The sequence below is a fragment of the Enhydra lutris genome, unplaced genomic scaffold (assembly GCF_002288905.1).
Source record: "Enhydra lutris kenyoni isolate GAN:26980312 unplaced genomic scaffold, ASM228890v2 scaffoldscaffold64, whole genome shotgun sequence".
Classification (NCBI taxonomy): Eukaryota; Metazoa; Chordata; class Mammalia; order Carnivora; family Mustelidae; genus Enhydra; species Enhydra lutris.
Genome location: NW_019154148.1, coordinates 4,554,110 through 4,575,559, shown reverse-complemented (window position 1 = coordinate 4,575,559; position 21,450 = coordinate 4,554,110). Strand labels below are relative to the sequence as shown.

Below are 21,450 nucleotides of genomic sequence, written 5' to 3'. Positions count from 1 at the left end.
TAGTGGTTAAGAGTTGCACTGACTAGTATATATGGTCTGGAATTTAGTAGCAGTGTAGCTTGGGGCAACACTTTAATCTCTGAGTGGGGCAACACTCATAATCTTGATGGGTGTCAGTTTCTTCACCTATAAAATGGGGATAATATTACCTGTCTCACAGGGTTTATGTGAAGAGTAGATACCCAATGTATGTAGTGCTTAGTTCAATGCCAAGTACTAGGTAGATGCTCAAAAAATGCAGGCCACTACCATCATCATCATCATTAATAAAATGTTCTTTGGCCACTGAATAAATAAATGTCTTTGTTTAAACTAAAGCTGACAGTAAACTTTTTTTTACTAATGGAGTTAATCTTTTCCCTTTTTTTTTACCTTCTTCCCCTGTTTTATTTCTTGATTATGTTTTTCATATTTAGGCTAACTGGGAGTTGGGGAGTCAAAGGACAGCCTGGAAAGTCCTTTTTTTCTTCTCATGAACTAGGTAGGGAAGGCATTCCCTTAGGTTTAGCATAATAATCTGGAACTCCTTGGTGTAGACTAGGACTGTTCTGCGTGAAAACACACGTATGTACCTGGGTACATTGTACATTCTTACACACATGCATACATTCTCCAAGGGGCCGTACGTACCCCTTGACTGTTGTATTTCTCATGACTACCATATGTTATGTCTGATTAGCTAGATGCAAATTATAGGTGGGACGGATGCTATTTTGATCATATATTGGGTATACTCTAAGTATTATGGTTTAGGCAATGCTTGACTATGGGATGCCTGAGTCCTCCCAGCTCCTTTATTATGTCTTCAAAATATGTTTGTATGTCAGTTATATTTTTAGGCAGATGTGAAATTCAACTCATTGGAGATAGAGGCCTGAGTGCATTAGATTTTCCCATGCATTGCTAGTTTGAAATTTTGAATGAACCTTTGGTTATCCTTACAACTTGTAGAGCTAGAGAACCATTTTCTCTTTTTTAAGATTTTATTTATTTATTTGACAGAGAGAGATCACAAGTAGGCAGAGAGGCAGGCAGAGAGAGAGAGGAAGAAGCAGGCTCTCCGCCAAGCACAGAGCCCGATGCGGGACTCCATCCCAGGACCCCAAGACCATGACCTGAGCCGAAGGCAGAGGCCCAACCCACTGAGCCACCCAGGCACCCCTAGAGAACCATTTTCATGGGCAAACAGACCCTTGGGAAGAAGAGCAGCAGCACACAAAAGCAAAGGATACTTTCAGGGGTGCCTGGGTAGCTTAGTTGCTTAAGCATCTGCCTTTGGCTCCAGTCATGATCTCAGGATCCTAGGATCAAGCCCCATGTCAGGCTCTTTGCTCAGTGGGGAATCTGCTTCTCCCTCGCCCTCTGTGCTCTGTCTTGCTCTCTCTCAAATAAAGCTTAAAAGCATTAAAGGATATTTTCATTTTGTATGTAGATTTAAGTGAACCTCTTTGTCTGTATTGCCCATCTTCCCTATAGCATTGTGGGGATTTGGCTGCTGTTTCTTTGATCTGCTAAATAGAAGACACTAAATGAAGTGTCTGCCCCCTGTCAGCCTGGACAGACACTTGTCATTTCCAGGTGATGTGTGTCCTAACTCTAAGGAACAGTTGACGGCTTTACCTCTGTTCTTTCAGTGAGCTGCTGCTGGGAAATGTACTTTTTGTTTTTGTTGTTTTCATTCTCTTTTGTATGATCTGGTACTCTATTCTTTGTACTCTTTGTATTCTTTAAATGAGAGTTTGGGAAATCTTGAGCGGTTGGAATATTAGATGAAAGGGACAGGAATATGAAAGATGTTTTAAAAGCCACGTTTATTAAAAGAAGGCAGAGCTTTTATTCAAAGAACCATGAAAAGCTAACACCGATTAATTTATGATGCAAAGTGTCTTAGAAGACAGTTTCCATATGATGAAATTGGCATTTGTTTAAAACAGGAAGCAGTAAATAAAATTCTCTTAAGTGTGTATGACACAGGGCAGTGATCCTGAAAATATGCATGCATTTACATAATTCTGAGAGGATTAGTCAGTAAAAATCATGAGAGAGACTATTTTTGATGGTGTTTACTTTTGAGCTGCTGAACTGAAAACTTCCTGTAATTCACCGAAGTGTGTGGTTTCTAAGAGTCTTTCTTCTCATTCGCTTCCAACGTACACATGGAAAGTGTAGCCTGCAGTGAAGTTTTAATTGCTATCACATTAGATAGCATTGTTGTACTGGTCTCGTTTCTCTTGGAACATTCTTGTCTCAAGGCTTTCCTGTTTTGCTACTAATTTTATCATGAAAACTGGGTGATTGTAGCTTTTCCTACAGTATTTTGATATATATTCTTCTTGTTTGCAGTTAATTGTCTTAGTGTTTGTCTGCTGTATTTAGCAAAGTAAGATTATTTTTCTGTTCTGAGATATCTCAAAATGAAGATTTTTTTTTTTTTTTTTTGGTTTATTTCATTAGAGGGCAGTAGAGCTCTTTGCTTACCTAACCTCTGGCATTTACAGTGTTATTTGAAATAACATTCGAAATAATGTGTGAAGTCCGTAGTTGTGGGAAATGCTAAGTGTTCACATTTCTAATCTGTATGTAACAATAGAGTTCTCTTGTTTCCATCAACAAAATTAATGCCTATTAATCAGATATGTACAGAACAAATAAATGAAATCATTATGACTTCATTGTTTGTTAATTTCTTTATGATTATTTGCCAAAATACAATTTATTAAAAAGCCTTCAACAGTATTGACATTTTTGTTACATTCTGTCACTTGAATTAATTTCTTTATGAGAAAAGAGAACCAAATAATTCCCAAGATAGTTGAATGGCTCTAATAAGTTTTATAGTGTAACTAGTTCCAGGCTAATCATAGACAGTTGGAGTTTCTTTATTTATAGAGAATAGCAATTTTATACTTAAGAAACATTGATAATTGTGAATATTCCAAGCACTTTAACTTTGAATATTCTAAAAACACTAAAATATTTAAATTTTGCTGTTAAGTGTGCATTATTGCATTTTCCCCAATAACTTTGCAATTACATCGTATTTTGTTAGTACAGTGGTTCTGAATTTTTTTTTTGGTACATCTTTTGAGAAAGAATCTTTGTGTTTCATTCTTTTCTCCTTTTGAAACAACTGGGATGAAAATCACCTTGAAAGGGAACTGTCATTTATTTATCTTACTGTTAAGTTGGAGTATGCTCAGGTTGCACGTGGTACTTTATGGATGGGTAATTATGATTGCAGCTGAGTTTAGGACTTTCAGTACCAGTTTTTTGAGTTAGAGACCTTTATTCTTATCTCCAGAATGGATGGCAAATTCTATTTAGGATGAAGAAAAAGGAGGGAAAACCCTGTTTTAGTGCTTACCCTCTGCTAGGCATGATCTCTCCTCCATTAAACTACATCTTTGAGGTGTGAATTCTTATTACTATCCATATTTTATAAAAAAGACTGAGAAATGGAAACAAATATGCCTTAAATTATTCCCTCAGGTTGTACAACTGAAAAACAGCAGAACTAGGATTTAAAACCAGACAATTTTACTTCAGAGCCCTGTGCTTTATTCATTGCTAAGATACTCTATCTTTTTGCTTGTTTAATAATTTAGTAGTTGGTCCTGTGATACGTATATATGTTTGAGGGTGCTGAAAGCTGTTCCTTTTTAAAAAATTAATTAATTTACTTGAGCGAGAGAGAGAAAAGGAGGGGTAGAGGGAGCGGAAGAGAGAGAAAAGGGGGGGCAGAGGAAGAGGGAGAGGGAGAGACAATCCCAGGCAGACTCTGTGCTGAGCATGGAGCTCAGCCTGAGGCTCGATACTAGGACCCCGATACCACGACCCGAGTGGAAACCTGGAGTCAGATGCTTAACCTGCCGCGCCAGCAGGAGCCCTGAAGACAAGACAAAGAATGTCTTATCATTGTTGGTTGTTGTTCTCCATAAAGTGATAGGTATGCGTATTCTAAATTTCCGTTTCTTTTTCTTTAAGTTGAAGTAATTTTACACTTTAAGTGAATGAGAGATACTACTACACACTTTCACACAGTAAGTAAAGTTGCGTGTTTGGATGTTATCTCCGTTCAGTAGAGGCTCCATTAATCAGCACCCTTCACTCTCACAGCTGCATGGCATCATTGGTGTTGGCACCTCATGAACAAGGAAGTAGTCCATGTCATTGAAAAGAAAGCATCCTTAGATCTGTTTATGACAGATACCTTAGAAGAAAATATGTATGTTGTTCAAATTATGAACTCTTGTAGTAGAAATTTAAAGTAGTTTGATCTCCTTTAAAGTGATGTTTGTACTGACTGATTCTGAAGGACCTTCAAATTTCTCTGAGCTACTCTAATAAGCAGGTCTGAATTTTACAACTATTGTACTTTCTACAAATCTAATCTACACAGTGAATAAATTTCAGCGTATTCCCTTGATAATTTCTGTTTATTTTTCTCTTGTATAATAGCTGTATTTTTATAATGGACATTTTCGGAAAATATAGGGGAAAAATGTGGGTTAAAACCAAGTATAATTCTAATACCCACAACACTTGTTTGGTTTTGCTCTAGGACCTTCCAGTTTGTTTGTTTGTTTTCCTATGGAACTCTTAACTTATGAGTGGTTTTTAAAAAAATAGTGATTACATTTGGTTGAAGCACAGAGATTGAGGTTTTATTATTATTGTTCAGTACTCGGTATGGTTATGAAAAGATAATCTTATTTGTTAGAATTTTTTCCCATTTTGATAAGAAGCAGTTTTTACCTTTTCTATGACGTGCCCTCTGTGATCTGAAGAAACAGTCTATAAAGTCTTGGGCTTTTTACTCACTGATTTTGATGAGCAATTTTATAAAATGAGCTTTGCCTCTGGCAGTTCCGTATCAAGATACTAATTCTCATTTGTACAGTATGGGATGTTATTTAGGGTTCCGAAAATTTTGAAGACATGTCGGTGGTTTTTCTTCTCTAATCAAATGATTGATAAATATTGACTGTCTTTCTTTTTAAAAAATTGTGGATTTTCTTAATTACTGAAGTTTTATATGTTTATTATAGAAAACTTGAAAATTCCAGAGATATAAAGAGAATCTCATAGATTTACCCCCAGGACGTAGCCAGTCTATTCGATCTCTTTTATTTTGGTGTTTATTCTCTGAATACTTTATTTTGAGAGTGGAATCAGAGGAATTCTTTGATTTTATGTATAACTGCTTTTTTCACAAATCATGCAAAACCTTTTCCATATTGCTTCAAACTTACCATGAATGTATTTTAAATGACTGTGTCATGCTTTGGCTATGACATACTATGATTTTGTGACAGTTCCTTTATTGTCAGATAATGGGTTTGTTTCCAGTATTTTCCTATTAAATTGTGATAAACATCTTTGTGTATATTGAGTAGGTGCTTAACAAACATGTACTGAATGATAGATGAATGAATTAAATGAATGAAGGAAGCCTCCTTGGTATAAAAGGTTGTTCTCCAGGAGTATAATTAGTAGATGAAAGGTCATAACCTAAAAAAAGGTCCTTTAAGTTTCATAAATGGCTTTCCATAATTCTTTTGCAAACACACACAGAAACCCAAAGGTCGTATCCAAAGAATTTAAGAGCTTTTAGAGAAGAGTGTAACATTACCATCTCAAATACAGGTTCTTTGATAACTAGTTAATTACTTTGGATAATTTTAGGGGACCAATAGAAGCTCAGGTACTTCTGTAATATTAGAGAGCCCTCGATTTTATAATTTCTGTATTCCAGTAGTGTACAAATTAAAAAGCTTTCATTATATGTGTTTTATTTTATTATAGAACATGCAGAAGCAATTTGATCAAATACTCCGGCAGTTAGGGAAAATAGAATCAACCCTTATTTGTGAGATAATTGCCCAGATACTCTGGGAAGAAAGCCTGGTTCTTTGGAATTGAATTTATTTAAGTATCGCTAAAGCTTTGTGGCTCTAGTTTTCTGATTCTTAATTTTGTTTTGTGTCCTTTTTCATTGTAATCAATTTCTCAATGATAGTGCCCTTCAGGTGTTGTATTTTCTACATAAAAGCAATATAAAATGTTTTTCCTCAGTTTAGTGTATTTTTTTTTTAGTTCTGTGGTCAGTTGGACTTTCTAAAAGACTTTATGTATATAAGTACCTCGATGTGTTCTGATCATGTATGTAGTGAACCCATAGTGAACCCCCTTGTGTCTGAGAGTGAGTGTGTGTGTGTTAAACTTTCATATTTTAGGCTCCTTAATGGAAACTCTGCATTTATCCATGATAAGACTTTATAAGCTAAAAAAAATATTGTTTTGGGCACTATCTTTGATGGGTAAAAACAAGCAGAATATTGATACACAATTAGAGTGTATCAATTGATACACAATTGAGTATTCATGTGGAGGAAGTGATAAAAGAGTCTTGGAGGAGAAAATCCTTTTTAAAAATACTCCAGAAAGTTCATACATTTGAGAATTAAAATACCATCTTTTTACTAACATTCTTTTGAAAAATGTTGTGGGATTCCAAAGTAGGGAAACAAATAATACCACCCTTGTTTGTCTTTCTTATCTTTGTAAGCTTTTTTTTAACTTTTTATATCCAGAGGCAATTGATAATTATAGTATTTCACAGACCTAGTAGAACATATTTAGAAATACCTTTACATTTTGTTTAATGTATTTCTGTGGATTAGAGATGACAATAATGGAGACCTGTGGTTTAAGTATTTTGAAATAAAAGTGTTTATAATGAATTAGACAGCTGAGCAAATAAAATGCAGTTTCATAAATTAAACAGTAACTTTAGGCAGTAAACTTAAGGCAGACACTTAACATCAAAACGCTTTAAATAGCTCAAATTCCATTCAAAAAATATTCATTAAACATTGCCTGTGTAGGAAATACTAGACAAGGTATTACTGAGATGGAGAGTTTTATTTTTCATCATGGAGCTTCTGTTCTAGCAAGCCAGGAAATAGAAGTTTAGTGATTACTACAGAAGAGGAAATATATGGAGCTCTAGAAACTGACAGCAAGGAGTTAGAGACTGTGACAAGTTGGGGAGTTTCAGATGAGGGAAAAAGCACATGAAAAAGGATAGAGACTTACCTTTTAAGTGTGTGGAGTATGACATAGCTCTGATATCCAGGTAGAGATGGTTGGCCATCGGGGCTTGGGAGAAATTATAGACTAGAAATTGAGATTTGGAAATCGTTAAGGTTTAGATTATATTTTCAGTCATGAGACTGGAGGAGATCAATCACTTAGGGACAGAATATAGAAATTTATGAGCTCCTAAATGTAAAAGGCCAGTAGAGCTTATGACAGTGATTGGGAAGGAACAGCCAGAGACTGAAGGAAGAACGTTTCTTGGAGAATGAATTATGTCACATGCCGCTAAGGGGTAGAAGAGAAAAAAATAAATAAATTATCTCATCTCCCCCTCACAGCTATGAATTAGGTGCTAATATTTCCCCTAGTTTGCTCAGTGGTTAAATCTCAGTACCTAGGTTGGGTCCTAGAAACTGACAGAGCCAAGATTTGAATCCAGGTCCATCTCACTTAATAACCTGAACTTATAATTACTATTCTGTGGTAAAAAAAAAAAAAAAAAAAATGAATTTAGTGACATGGAGATCATTGGTGAGCACTGTCTGGGGCCAGGAGGAGATGTTTAAGTGGAAGGCAGTGTGGAATGCTGTTGAGGGGTCAGGAATCAGATAAGTGAGTGACCGATTTGATTGGTTGGACTTCTCTGATAACTTTGACAATTGTAATCTCAGATACATTTGAGAGGAAGTAGAAACCTGATTGGATTAAATTGAGGAGAAAATTGGGGATTAAATTGGGGACACCGAGTGTAAGACCCCATCTAAGTAACTCTTTCAAGAAGCACAGAGATAGGACAGTCCGTGTAGGGGGGGTGGATTTAGTGAGTTCCGAAGGGAGAGGAGGTTGGCATGTTGCAGATCCGTCAGGGGAGAAATGGATAACGTAGGATAGAGAGGGCTATAATTACTTGGAGAAAGTGAGAAGATCCAGAGCCGGAATGGAAGGGTTGGATTGTGATGGGAGTGGGAACCTACCATTTGTTGTAATAGGAAGTAAGGAAGAGTGTGGGTGAGGTAGGTAGTTTTGGGTGTTAGAAGAGGAAGTTGTGTCTCTGATTGCTTCTGTTTTCTCCAGGCAGTCATTTGTTGGGAGAATGGGTAGGTCTAGGAGGCTTGAGAACAGAGGAGAACGTATGAAAGAGTTTGTATACGGGGAAAATGAATGAACTAGTTGTTTTAGTCTACTTTGCTGTGTTGGACAGTGCTGATTGCCCATTTGAGATTTGTGGCCATGGATTTAAAATGAGAACTGTTAGAAGGTTGCACATTTTTCTTGATCCATTTTTAGTTGCTTTGGTCTAGAGGTAGAATAGATGGATAATTGGATTTAAGCAGGGTTTCATCTTTGTCCGGTGTTATCAGATGAAGGGAAAAAGGGAGAAAGGATGGCGTACACACACATGCACACACACATACACATGTGAGTGGTTCTAAACGGGTCAGGTGGAAAGTGAGGCTATGATATGTGTTGGGGGTGGGGTGATGGAGGGGAACTGGCTGGAAACAGCTGGAACCCTGGACCATAGCCTCCCTAGAGTAGTTTGTGGTACAGAGGACCCCCAGAGGGAAACATTAGTTCCGGGATCACTCGGGGCTTTTTTTCATTTGAATCTTCAGACTTCTATGGCTTGGTTTGGTGTATATCGTATCCTTTAAGAGGGAGAAGTAGATAAAAGTAAGACTGAATATCTGTTCTTAACTTTTATCCCTGCATCCACTTGGAAACTGAAGTGGTCCAAATATACGAAGATTTGCTCTATGTCGTAGGAGTTCCTCATGTGTGGCCGGTGGCTACTCCTTGATCTGTTGCTTCCCTGGTTGATGACATACCCAGCAACTGTAGGAAAATACTGGAGTCATTCATAACAAGCCCTCTAGACCAATGATACTATAGCTAGAAATCAATTAAAATGTGAATGTTTTATATTTCAATTGAATTTATTGGTTTTTGAATATCTTTGGTGATTTTCTGAATTGCTTTTCTAAATCTAGTATTTTAATTTTGGGATGGCATTATAAATTTTATTTTTATATTTTTTAAAGATTTTATTTATTTGTCAGAGAGCGGGCACAAGGAGGGGGAGAGGCAGGCAGATGGAGAAGCTGGAAAGAGGGAGAAGCAGACCCCCTGCTGGGCAAGGAGCCTGATTTGGGGCTCGATCCCAGGACCCTGAGATCGTGACCTGAGCTGAAGGCAGACACTTAACCCACTGAGCAACCCAGGCACCCTGGCATTATAAATTTTAGATTCAGGACACACTAAAGATGGCTAGATTAGGTTTTCTCATGAGTAAATTACATTGTTGAATATTGAATCAGTCCTAATAATTTTGGCACAAAAAGGAGTTGACAAACACTTTTCTTTCCTGGCCTAGCTTTTTGGTTTTTTTAAAGTTTTATTTACTTATTTGAAAGACAGAGTGCAGGAGAGAGAGAGCAGGCATACAAGCTGGGGAAGAGGCAGAGGGAGAAGAGAAGCAGGCTCTCTGCTGAGTAAGGAGCTTGACGTGGGGCTCGATGCCAGGACCCTGAGATCGAGACCTGAGCCGAAGGCAGATGCTTAACCAACTGAACCACCCAGGCGCCCTTCCTGGCCTAGTTTAAATGAGATTTTAGCACTTCTGGTGTGAGGTTGCCATATGAATGCTTAAATATATCTTTAATGGATTATGTAAATCGTGTTTCTTTCAAATTTTTTCTTTATATGAGAATCATTTAGAGGAAATTAAACATATAAGGAAGAGGAGTCACTTTTATTATATAAGATACTTCTCTCACAGCAAATTATTGGGCACTTTTGACTGTTCTTGTGATATTTGGGAAATAAAGATTCTTCTAATATGTTCACATATAAAATCTCTTTATTTTTATTTTAATTTTTTTTTAAGCTTTCAACTGTCTTTTATACTTATCGTCCAGCATTATGTAATCTTTAAAAAAAAAATCTCATGTCTGTGTATAAAGTGCTTTAAGGTTTTAATCCCATATCCTCAGATCTTGGGTCACCTGCCCTCTTACCTGGACACGTGGCCATCCCCAGATGCTGTGTCGTTCCGAGTCTGTGGCAGGTTACTTGTTTGTATGTAGCAGCAACTCGGCGTCACCAGTTTTGTTTTCGGTCTGTCTTTGGACGACATGTTTGCGAGTCTGTCAGTGCATGGGGAGGAGGCATGTTCAGTCACCTTATATAAGGGGAAATGAAATTCATGAGCAGTGGGAACATGTCCTTACCCTGGCTTTTAGATGAACGAAGCAGTAGCTGTAGGGGCTGGAGAAGCAGAGTTATCCTCAGTAGTTTTTGTTAATGCATGAGGTTCTCAAACAGAATTTGTTCCTTCCTTCCTCTCTTCCTCTTTCTCTCTCATTCTCTTCCCTGCCCCCCACCCCCCATCCCCCACCCCCGCCTTCCTTTCTTCTTTATAGTGGAGGAGAAGTGTAGTTTCTTTCAGAGATAACCCATTTTATCTCAAGGAGTTAGAATCATCCATCTTAGCAGGGTAATTTTATCTAAACTTAAAATGCCGCCACTTCCTTAATAAGGACAATGTAATAAATACTTCAAAATAACCCTTTTGTAATTCTCAGCAGTAAAACAGAGAGAGTTATTCAGGTGCAACTTTATTTATGGAATGAGTAAAGGCTCATGAGATTTTCCAGCAAAAAGAGATGTTAAATGGATTTGGCAATGGAATGTTAGATATGACATCAGAAATGCAAACGGCGCAGAAAGACGATAAATTGGACTCATCATAACTGGAAACTTTTGTGCATCAAGGATGTTATGAAGAAAATGAAAAGATAACCTAAAGAGTGGGAGAAAATATTTGCACATCATATATCTGCTAAGGGATTTGTATCTAAAGTATTTGAAGAACTCCTGCAACTCAACAACAAAAAGACAACTCAAATAAAAATGGGTGAAAGACTGATAGGCATTTCTCCAGAGAAGCTGTACAAATGGCCACCAAGCTCATGAAAAGATACTCCGCATCATTAGTCATTAGGGAAATGCAAATCCAAACTATACTCACTGGGCTGGCTATAATTACAAAGAGAAAAGGAAGGAAGGAGGACAAAGGAAGAACATAGGTGGGGGTTAGGATGGGGAGATATTAGGACCACTGTGATTACTGATGGGGTTGAGCCACTGCGGAAAATATTTTGTTAGTTCCTCAGAAATTCAAACACAGAGTTATCATATGACTCCGCAACTCCAGTCATAGATATATACCTGTAAGGACTCAAGTAAGTACACGTGCATATGTGCAGGTTGATAGCAGTACTAGTCACCATAGCCGGAAGGTCGCAAATGTCCATCAGTGGATGAATGGATAAACAGTGTGTGGTTTATACATACAATGGAATATTAATGACCCATAAGAAGGAATGAGGTACTGATACATGCTACAGTGTAGATAAACCTCAAAGACTTTTGCTTACTAAAAGAAACCAGACACAACAGGTCACATAAGTGATCTGATTTATATAAAATATCCAGATTAGGCAAAGCCATAGAAACAGCAAGCAGATAGCAGCCAGCGCCTGGGGGCAGGGAAGATGGAGGAGTGACACCTTAAAAGTTTTGAGTTTGTTTTTGGGGTGATGAAATCTTCTGGAATCAGATAGTGGTAATGGTCGCACAATTCCGTGAATGCATTAGGAGCCACCAAATTGTATTAAAACAATAAATTTGAGAGAGAGATCGAGAGAATAAGGGAAACCAACTTTAGGAATATATATTTTTTAAAGAATGATTTATTTATTTGAGACAGAGCAAGAGAGTGTGAGCTGGGGGAGAGAGAGAGGGTCTCAAATAGACTCTCCACTGAGCCCGATGGGGGGGCTTGATCTCCTGACCCTGAGATCATGACCTGAGTCAAAACCAGTAGTTGGACGCTTAACCAACTAAGCCACTCAGGTGCCCCCCTGACAGTGGGAATATTTCAACCTTCTGTATTTATTGATGAGAAAACTCAGGCCCAATGAGGTTAAATGATAGTTCAGTAGATTATTGGCACAGCCAGATGAGACCCTAGTCTGACATAGGAGAGGGGACATGGATCGAAAGGGACAAAACTGAATTTAAATTCTTGGAATATGGGCAAGAATCTGAATATTTCTGCAACAGACTTCCAAATTTGAAAATGTGGCTGGTAATACAGATCAAAATTATTGAAGAATTGAGATAATGTCAGCGAAATGCCTATTCGAGTGAGTCTCACATAGTAGGTACTTAATATTAATTGAATTTGAATTTGCATTGATATGGTTTAACCTTGTGGTAGGAACATAAGTAATCCTGGAAAATATTTTGAGGAATATATTATCTTGGAAAATAGTTGAGTACTGGGTTGATAACTTGTATAAGAGTTTGCTCTTTTATTTTTTTTTATTAACATATAATGTATGATTTGCTTCACGGGTACAGGTCTCTGAATCATCAGTCCTACACAATTCCCAGCACTCACCATAGCACATACCCTCCCCAGTGTCTATCACCCAGCCACCCCATCCCTCCCAACACCCCATTCCTCCCCACCGCCCCCCCTAGCAACGCTCAGTTTGTTTCCTGAGATTAGAGTCTCTTATGGTTTGTCTCCCTCTCGTCTCCCTCTCTGGTTTCATCTTGTTTCATTTCATATTGTTCAGTATTACCATATTCTAGTTTGTAACCATTGAGATTGAATTGTCTGTAGCCATCATCTTTTAACAAACCACTGCTCCTTTTCTCTTAATTAGTAGAAAGGATTCTCAAATGAATATAGAGGAAGAATACTGCTTCTGTAATTGCTAATATTGCCTTGTAGGCGACTTGAACTCCCTGAGGGATTTTTTTTTTCCTCCCACAGTGACCTTTCATAGAGTATGTGCTCTGAAAGAACAAGTCCACAGGGGTAGCATGGCAATCTGCCAATTATCAGTGTAATTTTCTGTGATGTTAAATCATCTTTGCATTTATTTGACCATTCTCAGTGACAGTATTTTGTGTTTACTTAGTAGCTTTCAACTACAGGGCTCAAAATTCCTTGCAAATACTGAGCCTCAAAACACTCCTTTGAGGCGGCATACTGTAATTATCCTTATGGGTTAAGAGAGGAGGAGGATGGTATCCTTTAACTGTTAATGCTGTAATAAGAGAAGAAATCATCTGCAAAAAATAGGTTGCTAGTTATAGGATGGTTTTGTCTTAAAATGAGAAACTAAAAGTTTTTCTGCCTTATTAGATGATGCTCACGATTTTCATCCCCATTTTTATTTGGCCATTTTTTCCTACTTTTCAACTGATTGTAAGGTGTATTGACTCCTTTTGTTTCTAAAGTACAGGAAAATAAGAAAATTGTAAGCATGTATCCAAAGTAGTTTTATCCAACTATGTAAATTTATCCAGCCTTTTTGCTCTAGACACATGAGTAGAATAATTTATATATTTCCTTTTTTAAAAGATTTTATTTATTTATTTATTCATTTGAGAGAGAGAGAGCGCGGGAAGTGCAGAAGGTCAGGAGAGAGAATCTCAAGCAGACTCCTTGCTAGGCACAGAGTCCCACATGGGGCTTGATCTTCTGATGCAGATATCAGCAAGAGTTGGACGCCCAACTGACTGAGTCAACCAGGCAGGTGCCCCTATATGTTTCTTAGCTTTGAGAGTGAGTACTATATAGTCAGTTATAATAGTCACTATGTAGTCACATAATAGTCATGTCCTCAGGTATTTTAGGTTGGCATGGAAGTGACCACTTAATAATATTGCTGCCATGTAAGTGTATTTATGCTTCTCTTTGATGATGTGTTTTAAGAGCAAAGTACTACCTAATCCTGTATCTTTTGGCTCTTTCTTGGTCTTTGGAGATGGGGAGATATCCTACAGGTTAAGATATAGAACAAACTTAAAAATACAGTTTAAAATGGGGCCTACTTAATAGTAATTCCTAAAAAAAGACACAACATGACTCACAAACAAATTTAGTTTGTGTTAAGAAGCAACCCCCTGAGTTGCCTTATGTAGGTTTAATGTGGGTCAGGGCCCGACATCTTAGCTGAGCTACGTAGTTGTTGCTTCTGCAATTGTCTTTTGTTGAATTCCCATCAGCCTGGGTGGGGGGAGCTGATCAGAACCCAGTCTCAGTATCTGCAGCCCACAGACCAGGAACAGCTACACCGACCCTACCGCATTCCGCCAATCAAGAGGATGATGGTAATTGATACCGTTTATTGACCACTTAATATATGCCAGGTATAATTCTTTGTGCTTTTTTGCTTTGTCTTGTTGGACCCTTGAAGTTAATAAACAGTGGAGTCACTTTTTATTATTTGCCCAGGGGGACTGAAAATAATTTACAATTTAATAAAGTAGCCACCGTGCTTCCCCAGTGATTACTTTGCCACCTGTCTTTAGTGAGGCCCATGGCGAATGCCTCTTCTCACAATCTTTTTGGTTTTATCGTGCTCTTAAACATTTTGTTTGGAAAGCCGTGAAAATCTCCTGAGGGTAGGTGATTTATTTCCCTTTGCCAAGTGTGCAGAGTGAGGGAATGACCTTGATAGAGATCAGACTGAGAGTTGGTCCTGTTCTTTTCTGGCGGGGCTGTCTGGGTGATAAAGTACATGTAGTACCAGGGAATCAGAGAATTTCTGGTAGGAAAAGAGTCTGTACTGAATTTTTCTAGAGCACAGCTCCTCCGCTGAAGTACAAGTAGCTAACAGGTCAGCTGAGATACCGACTGCGCCCTTAGGGCCCTGGGCAGCGAGGCCATGTCCACGGAGCGCTGTTCCCAGCCAGTCACCCAGCCTCAAGCTGAATTGCTGATTTGCCACACTGTAAAGTACAAAGATACCATTTTTTTTTTGTCCAAGCCATGCAGTCAGGCTCCGGAAACATAATTACCCTCCAAAATGGAAAAGAAGTAGAAATCGTACTTTATCTTTTTTTTTTTTTTTTTTTTTTTAAAAAACCTAATTCTCTCTCACCTATTACTTAGTTCCCCAGGGGTAGGAGTATGTTGGATTTAGACCTTGAAACTTGTATTTAGTCGCTCATTGTTGTGATCTCAGAAGTTAGCAGTATGACTTGCATACAAGTAGAAGCATTTCCTGACTGCTGTGTGTCCTCACTGATTGTGTGGATTAACAGAGGGCAAACTTGATCTGTTTTCGGAGGGTGCTTGTTTTTGCCTCCGTTATTCTTTTGGGGGAAGTTTGGGTTACTAGTCGTTTTAGGTAATTTTTGAAGCTCTGGTGCAAAAATTCTTTGACACAGTAAGACATACTTTATCACTGATTAATGTACATTAAGTAGTTCATATGGCAAGTTGACCCGAATCAACTTCAGAGTGGATTCAGAGACCACCGTTATGAGTCCTGCAGTCTCATTTCTGCCAGCCTCTCCCACAAAACTTCTTAGTCTTCTTTTTGCACATTAATGTTAAAAAGAATGATGGCCACTTTTTTTTTTTCTCTCATGTACAATGGCACCTCATCTTAGGGAGACGCAGGTTTTAGAGTCCAAGGCCTTGCAGGTGCTGATGATCTCATAGAGACCAGACTATTCTCAGGCAGAGGGAGTCCCTTAGGAACGTGCCGCATAGGATCCCAGCATCACATTCCTGAGTAAGTTGTGTTACCTGTGTTACTGCCCTTCAGGACTTAGTTAAGCAGTCTGCCAGCTCTTCAGTTGAACATGGAGAGTTCACGTATGTGTCTTAGCTCTTGAACCACTGTCAGCCCACAGGGGCCCTCAGCACGCTTTGACTGAGATACTAAAGATGGACATTTTTCACCTCACGCTGGGACTTACATTCGTTCAGGGGAATGGTGGGCCTAATTGCCCCCATGATTCAGTTCTCTGTTTGCAAAGTGTAGAGTTGAAGTCATGTAAGTGAATCACAATAGTTGAATTCACATAAATCCGCTATCATGTCACTCCCTTGTATTACCTGATGACTTGTGCTGTACGCACTTTGTCTCTCAGATGTTTCACTTATTTATGCCTTCGCAGTCTTCAGGCTCCTATTTCTTAGAATTTAAAAGTACTGCTGTGTTCATTAAGAAAGTCTCCTGCCTATTACCAACCTCCTACTGATTTATAGGATTAGAGCCTGTTAGGAGAGAGAAAGGTTTCTTAAATAGAAGCTCACTGGTATTCTGTATTTTTTTTAGCTGAATATATTCCTAGGGAATGTTGCAGGTAAACATTCTGTGTGCCCAGTGAAAAAGGGAAGGGGTAAGATTGTGAAGGTGTAAGCTGCTAATTTTTAAATGGACAGGGAGGAGTGTGAGTATATTGACCTAATAGCTACCAGTTTAAAGAATAGAAATTCTAAAAGGATTCTGTTTCCCTCCAAATATATTGAGCTAGGTTCTGTTGCTAGCAGCCAAATAATTTTAATTGGATTTAGATTCAGATATGACTGTCTCCCATGGTTTCCACTCTTGGAGCCTCAACTCATGCCACTTTGTACAGTAGGGGTTTGCCTTAATTTATATTAGCAACATTAATCACCTGTTTTTTTTTTTCTTCTTCATTCTAGGCCATTAAAACATAACATTCATTAGTGTAAGAAGAATTCTGAAAGTCAGTTACCCTCACAAATTAGGATCTGAAAGTTTTGAAAACAGCTGTTAGGTTTAATTTACTGTATTTTAAGTGGTCTGGTTGAAGATTACTATTTGTGGTTGTTTTTTCTTCTGTTTTGTTTTCCCATGTCAGTATCCTTGCAGACTTTGTTCCCACCTAGCTGTGTGTCCTGGGACAAAGCATTTCACCTCCCTGATCTTGATGCTTTCCTGCCCAAATTAAAGGGCTTGCGTGAAATGGTTTCTCCCATCCAGCTCATGAATAACTCCATACATATTAGATTTGACAGACAATGCAGAGTAAGGCGAACTGAAGGTGGCATTGATATGCAGTGAAAACAACTCAGGTTTCAGAATCACACTGTTTGCCTCTCAGGAAGGAAGTAGCTGAAGAATCTCCAGCAGGTGACTTATCTCTTGGAGGCTCAAATTCTAATCTGAAAATTTGGACAATAATAGCTACCTAACAAGGTTTGTCCGAGAATTAAATATGATATGAAATGTAAAAGTGTCTATTACAGTACAGTTTAGTTCACGGGTGTCTTTATCCTTTAAAGATAAGGTTAAGACAGGAAAATTGAAATGTCCTGCTCTTTACAAGGCCATTACTGAGTTCTGCCAAAAGTGGAACTAGCTGTGCAAGTAGAGGACATAAAGAAGATAATTCTTTGAATTTGCAAATATCCTCTAATATCTTTAGGATAGATTGCTATTTGACAGCAGTTGGAAGAAAATATTTAAGAGACATCTAGGTCTGTCACAAGACCTTACTGAACTTTTTTCATTGGTGCTAGTAGCCTTCTTTTCTTTTTCCTGGCGCCTTTGAACTTAAGTCAGAAATGAACACTAGGTAAACATTCATGCAAAAGGCTGGATCCAGTTCAGTTCCTTTTTGAATGACTCTGGACTAATCACTTAATAGCTACTTACATCTCTAGAGATAATGTCAAATTTAGGAGTACTAAAATATACACAATATTGTGACTATGTAAAGGAAATTTGTTATATATTTAGAAATAAAAGGTCAAAGAATATGTACCATCAGAACATTTTGGAGGAAATGGCTCACTCATACAGGCAGATAGTATAGCCAATAAATTTGCCAGCATTTTCGGTTAGTACCTCATTGGTAGGCAATCTTAATGCAGTGGACTGTCTTTTGAATTTGTGGCTATAATAGTTGGTATCTTCTAAAAATATCTGGATATTTAATTATAATCTGGCATGCGTGTAGCCTTAAGCTGACTGTATTGGGTAATTATCAAGTATTTTATATACTGATTTGTTAAATACATTATTGATAGATTAGTTATAGTTGTGGTGTTCGAATTTATGCTTTGATTTTATATACCGATTGTTAAATACATTATTGATAGATTAGTTATAGTTGTGGTGTTCGAATTTATGCTTTGTTTTTTTCTGTTAGGATTGCAAAATCTTTTATCACTGGTGTTGGGGTAGTCATTTGGGCTTATTGTGTTACTTGTGTAACTTTTATGTAGAAAAAGTCAGTAAGATTCTACAATGGAAAAATTTAAAAAGCTGCATGCTTAAGAGAAAGTTTATCCTTATGTTTACAGTAAATGAGAGAATAGTACTTTGAATGTTTGATGAATGCAGGACTTTGGCAAGAGTTACTGAGTATACCTGCTCAGTTTTAAGTTAAAAGAAGTTAGAAGTAGATTAGAGTATAAATTATTATGGAAAAATGTATAAAAGATAAAAGGAAGATTCTGGACATTCTCATTTCACATTTGTAATGAAGTTATGAAAAGTTAAATGAAGTCTTTTCAAATTTTGAATTTCTAACCAGGAAAAAGTTGTTTTCTATGAATACTTCTTTCAAAAAAAAGCCACTGACTTGGATCTTAAATATTTAGACTAAGTCCTGTAGAAGTTTCATCTGAAATGGTTGTAGAAGCATGCAGCATTAATAATTGAAATATAAATCAGCATGGTGTTTGGATCTTCTAAAGCTGGTTCATGAAATTTGCCAAGTGCAATTTTACCCAAATGTATGTGACCCTGAGAATTTTTTCCTTTCTTTTAAAAAATTTTTACTTTAATTCCAGTTAGTCACTGACAGTGTTGGATTAGTTTCAGTTGTACAATACAGTAATTCACCACTTCCATATATCATCACCCTGTGCTGACGATGATAAGTGCAGTGCGCTCCTTAATCCCCAAGAATTTTTTTTTTTTTTTAAGATTTTATTTATTTGTCAGAGAGGGAGAGAGAGCAAGCACAGGCAGACAGAATGGCAGGCAGAGGCAGAGGGAGAAGCAGGCTCCCCGTCGAGCAAGGAGCCCGATGTGGGACTCGATCCCAGGACGCTGGGATCATGACCTGGGCCAAAGGCAGCTGCTTAACCAACTGAGCCACCCAGGCGTCCCCCCCAAGAATTTTTTAAAGCAGTACTGGGCACAGTGGTGTTCTGTCAAAGAAGTTTCAGTTAATTTGAAGCTAATTTTTTTTTTTAAAGGAGAATCTTTTTTTTTTTTTTAATTTTATTTATTTATTTGACAGAGATCACAAGTAGGCAGAGAGGCAGGCAGAGAGAGAGGAAGGGAAGCAGCCTCCTTGCCAAGTAGAGAGCCCGATGCGGCGCTTGATCCCAGGACCCTGGGATCATGACCTGAGCTGAAAGCAGAGGCTTTAACTCACTGAGCCACCCAGGCACCCCAATTTGAAGCTTATTTAAAGTTACTTAAGATTGGCACTTCGTTACGAGAAATTATTTCACCTGGTATTTCCCTCAATTGAAAATGACATAAGCAGGGGCGCCTGAGTGGCTCAGTTGCTTAAGCATCTGCCTTCGGCTCAGGTCATGATCCTGGGGTCCTGGGATTGAGCCCTGCGTTGGGCTCCCTGCTAAGCGGGGACCCTGCTTCTCCCTCTCCCTCTGCTGTTTCCCCTGCTTGTGCTCTCTCTCCCAAGTAAATAAATAAAATAAAATTAAATTAAAAACCATAAGCAAAGAAGTAGATTTTAAAAATATTATTGGTGAGTTTTCTTTCATTAAAGCCAAGAAAGTAAAGTTGTAACAAATTCATTATTGATATAAAATATTTAAACTTAAAATGTTACAAGTTTCAGTTTTTCAGTTAATGTTATGGAAAAATATTAACCATTTAAAATATGCATTCAGGTATGTGCATGGTACACACAATTTTTTGCCTCAGGTTCCAAGTAAAGTAAAGTACTCCTAAGTACTTTAAGAGTAGTATACTGCTGCTTCCCCACTCCTGGTCTTTTGCTGTTGTTGTCATACATTTTTTTTTACATATGTCATAAAGCTCACACTATATGATTTTTGTTTAAACAGATAGTTACCTTTTAAAAATTTTTAATTAAAATCCCAAGTCAGTTGACCCAAGACAGGGAGATTATTGGGAGGTTCCCAACCCATTCAGGTATGCTGTTTAAAATCCGCAAGTTTTTTCCGGCTGGTAGCAGAAAAGGAAGTAAAAAAGATTCACGGGGCGCAAGGGACTCCACATGTTGCCTATGTGAAGATAGAGAATTGGTGAGGCAGAATGCGGGCAACCCCTAGAAGACAGTGTTCTCTGGTGGATGTCAGGGGAATGCAGATCGTTACCTGCAAGAACTAGATTCTGCACCAGCCCAAGTGAGCTTTGGGAGTGGTGCTTCCCCAGCACCTCTGGACAGAGCCCTCCCTGAGTGACATCAGATGGTGTATATACCTATGTGCGACCCAAAGCAGAGAGGCCAGCCACGCCTGTCTGAAATTACGACCTACAGAACCATGACCTAACAATTGGGTGCCTTTTTTTAAATTTGTTTCAGAGAGATACGTTGAGACAGAGATAGCGCAAGCAGGGGAGAGAGAGAGAAGCAGGCTCCCTGCTGAGCAGGGGAGAGAGGGAGAAGCAGACTCCCTGCTGAGCAGGGAGCCCAATGCGGGGCTTGATCCCAGGACCCTGGGATCATGACCCGAGCTGAAAGCAGAAGCTTTACCCACTGAGCCACGCAGGTGCCCCTGGATGCTTTTTTTAAGTCCCTATGTCTCTGGTAGTTCTATAGCAATTAAAAACTAATACGCCTTGTGAACCCTCTGGGGCTCTGTGTTAGATCCTTCTGAAGTCTCAGCAGAGGATCTTCCAGTCCCACTCTAGATTTGATTTTTACCTGGAAGCTCTTTCGTTCTTTGAGAATCATGTTATCACCTCGAGGTGCTGGTTACGTCACAGAGCTTTATTGTTTAACCTGGTGCGTCCTTGCCCCTATAGAATTAACGGTGTCTTCTTTACCTCATCTCTTTCCTCTCACATGTTATCATCAGATGCAGTGAGAAGAAGCCCGCTGGCCCTTGAAGTTGTTGAGCTCATTAGGAACATGTCCTCTTTTCAAGTGTTGTGCCCACAACAGTATTTCTAAACTTCCTTTCAAAATACAATAAGGATCCCTTCCACCCTTGCTAGGTCTTCAAGCCCTCTGCTAACCCTCTCCTCAGTCTGACCCTTCGGCTTTCATGTTCTCCGTCTGGTTTCAAGGCCGCTAAATACCACAGACGAGCATCCCAATTCAGAAGTGCACGGCATGTCTGTTGCCCAGCCCCACAAGTCACATAGCATTATTTCTGTTGTCCTCTGTTGGTTGAAGGAATCACAAAGATCTACTAGGTTCAAGGGGGAGGGGTCTGGACCCCACTTCTCTATGGGACAAATCTTACAGTTATATATATATATATATATATATATATATTTTTTTTTTTTTTTTTTTTTTTTTATTTGACAGAGAGAGAGAGATCACAAG

The 21,450-nt window shown here is 38.4% G+C and overlaps 1 protein-coding gene across 3 annotated transcripts in view; it reads left to right on the top strand.

The window, feature by feature from the left end:
- LOC111158899 (COMM domain containing 10) overlaps nt 1–21,450 on the top strand; it is a 192,908-nt gene that overhangs the window by 39,669 nt on the left and 131,789 nt on the right. The window contains exon 6 of one of the 3 annotated variants that reach the window (XM_022521218.1): nt 3,985–4,023. The exons of the other annotated variants lie outside the window; for them this stretch is intronic. Coding sequence (XP_022376926.1) covers nt 3,985–3,993 — 9 coding nt within the window. The 3' untranslated portion in view covers nt 3,994–4,023. Of the gene's footprint in view, nt 1–3,984; nt 4,024–21,450 lie in introns of those variants that run through there. 3 annotated transcript variants of the gene reach the window in all.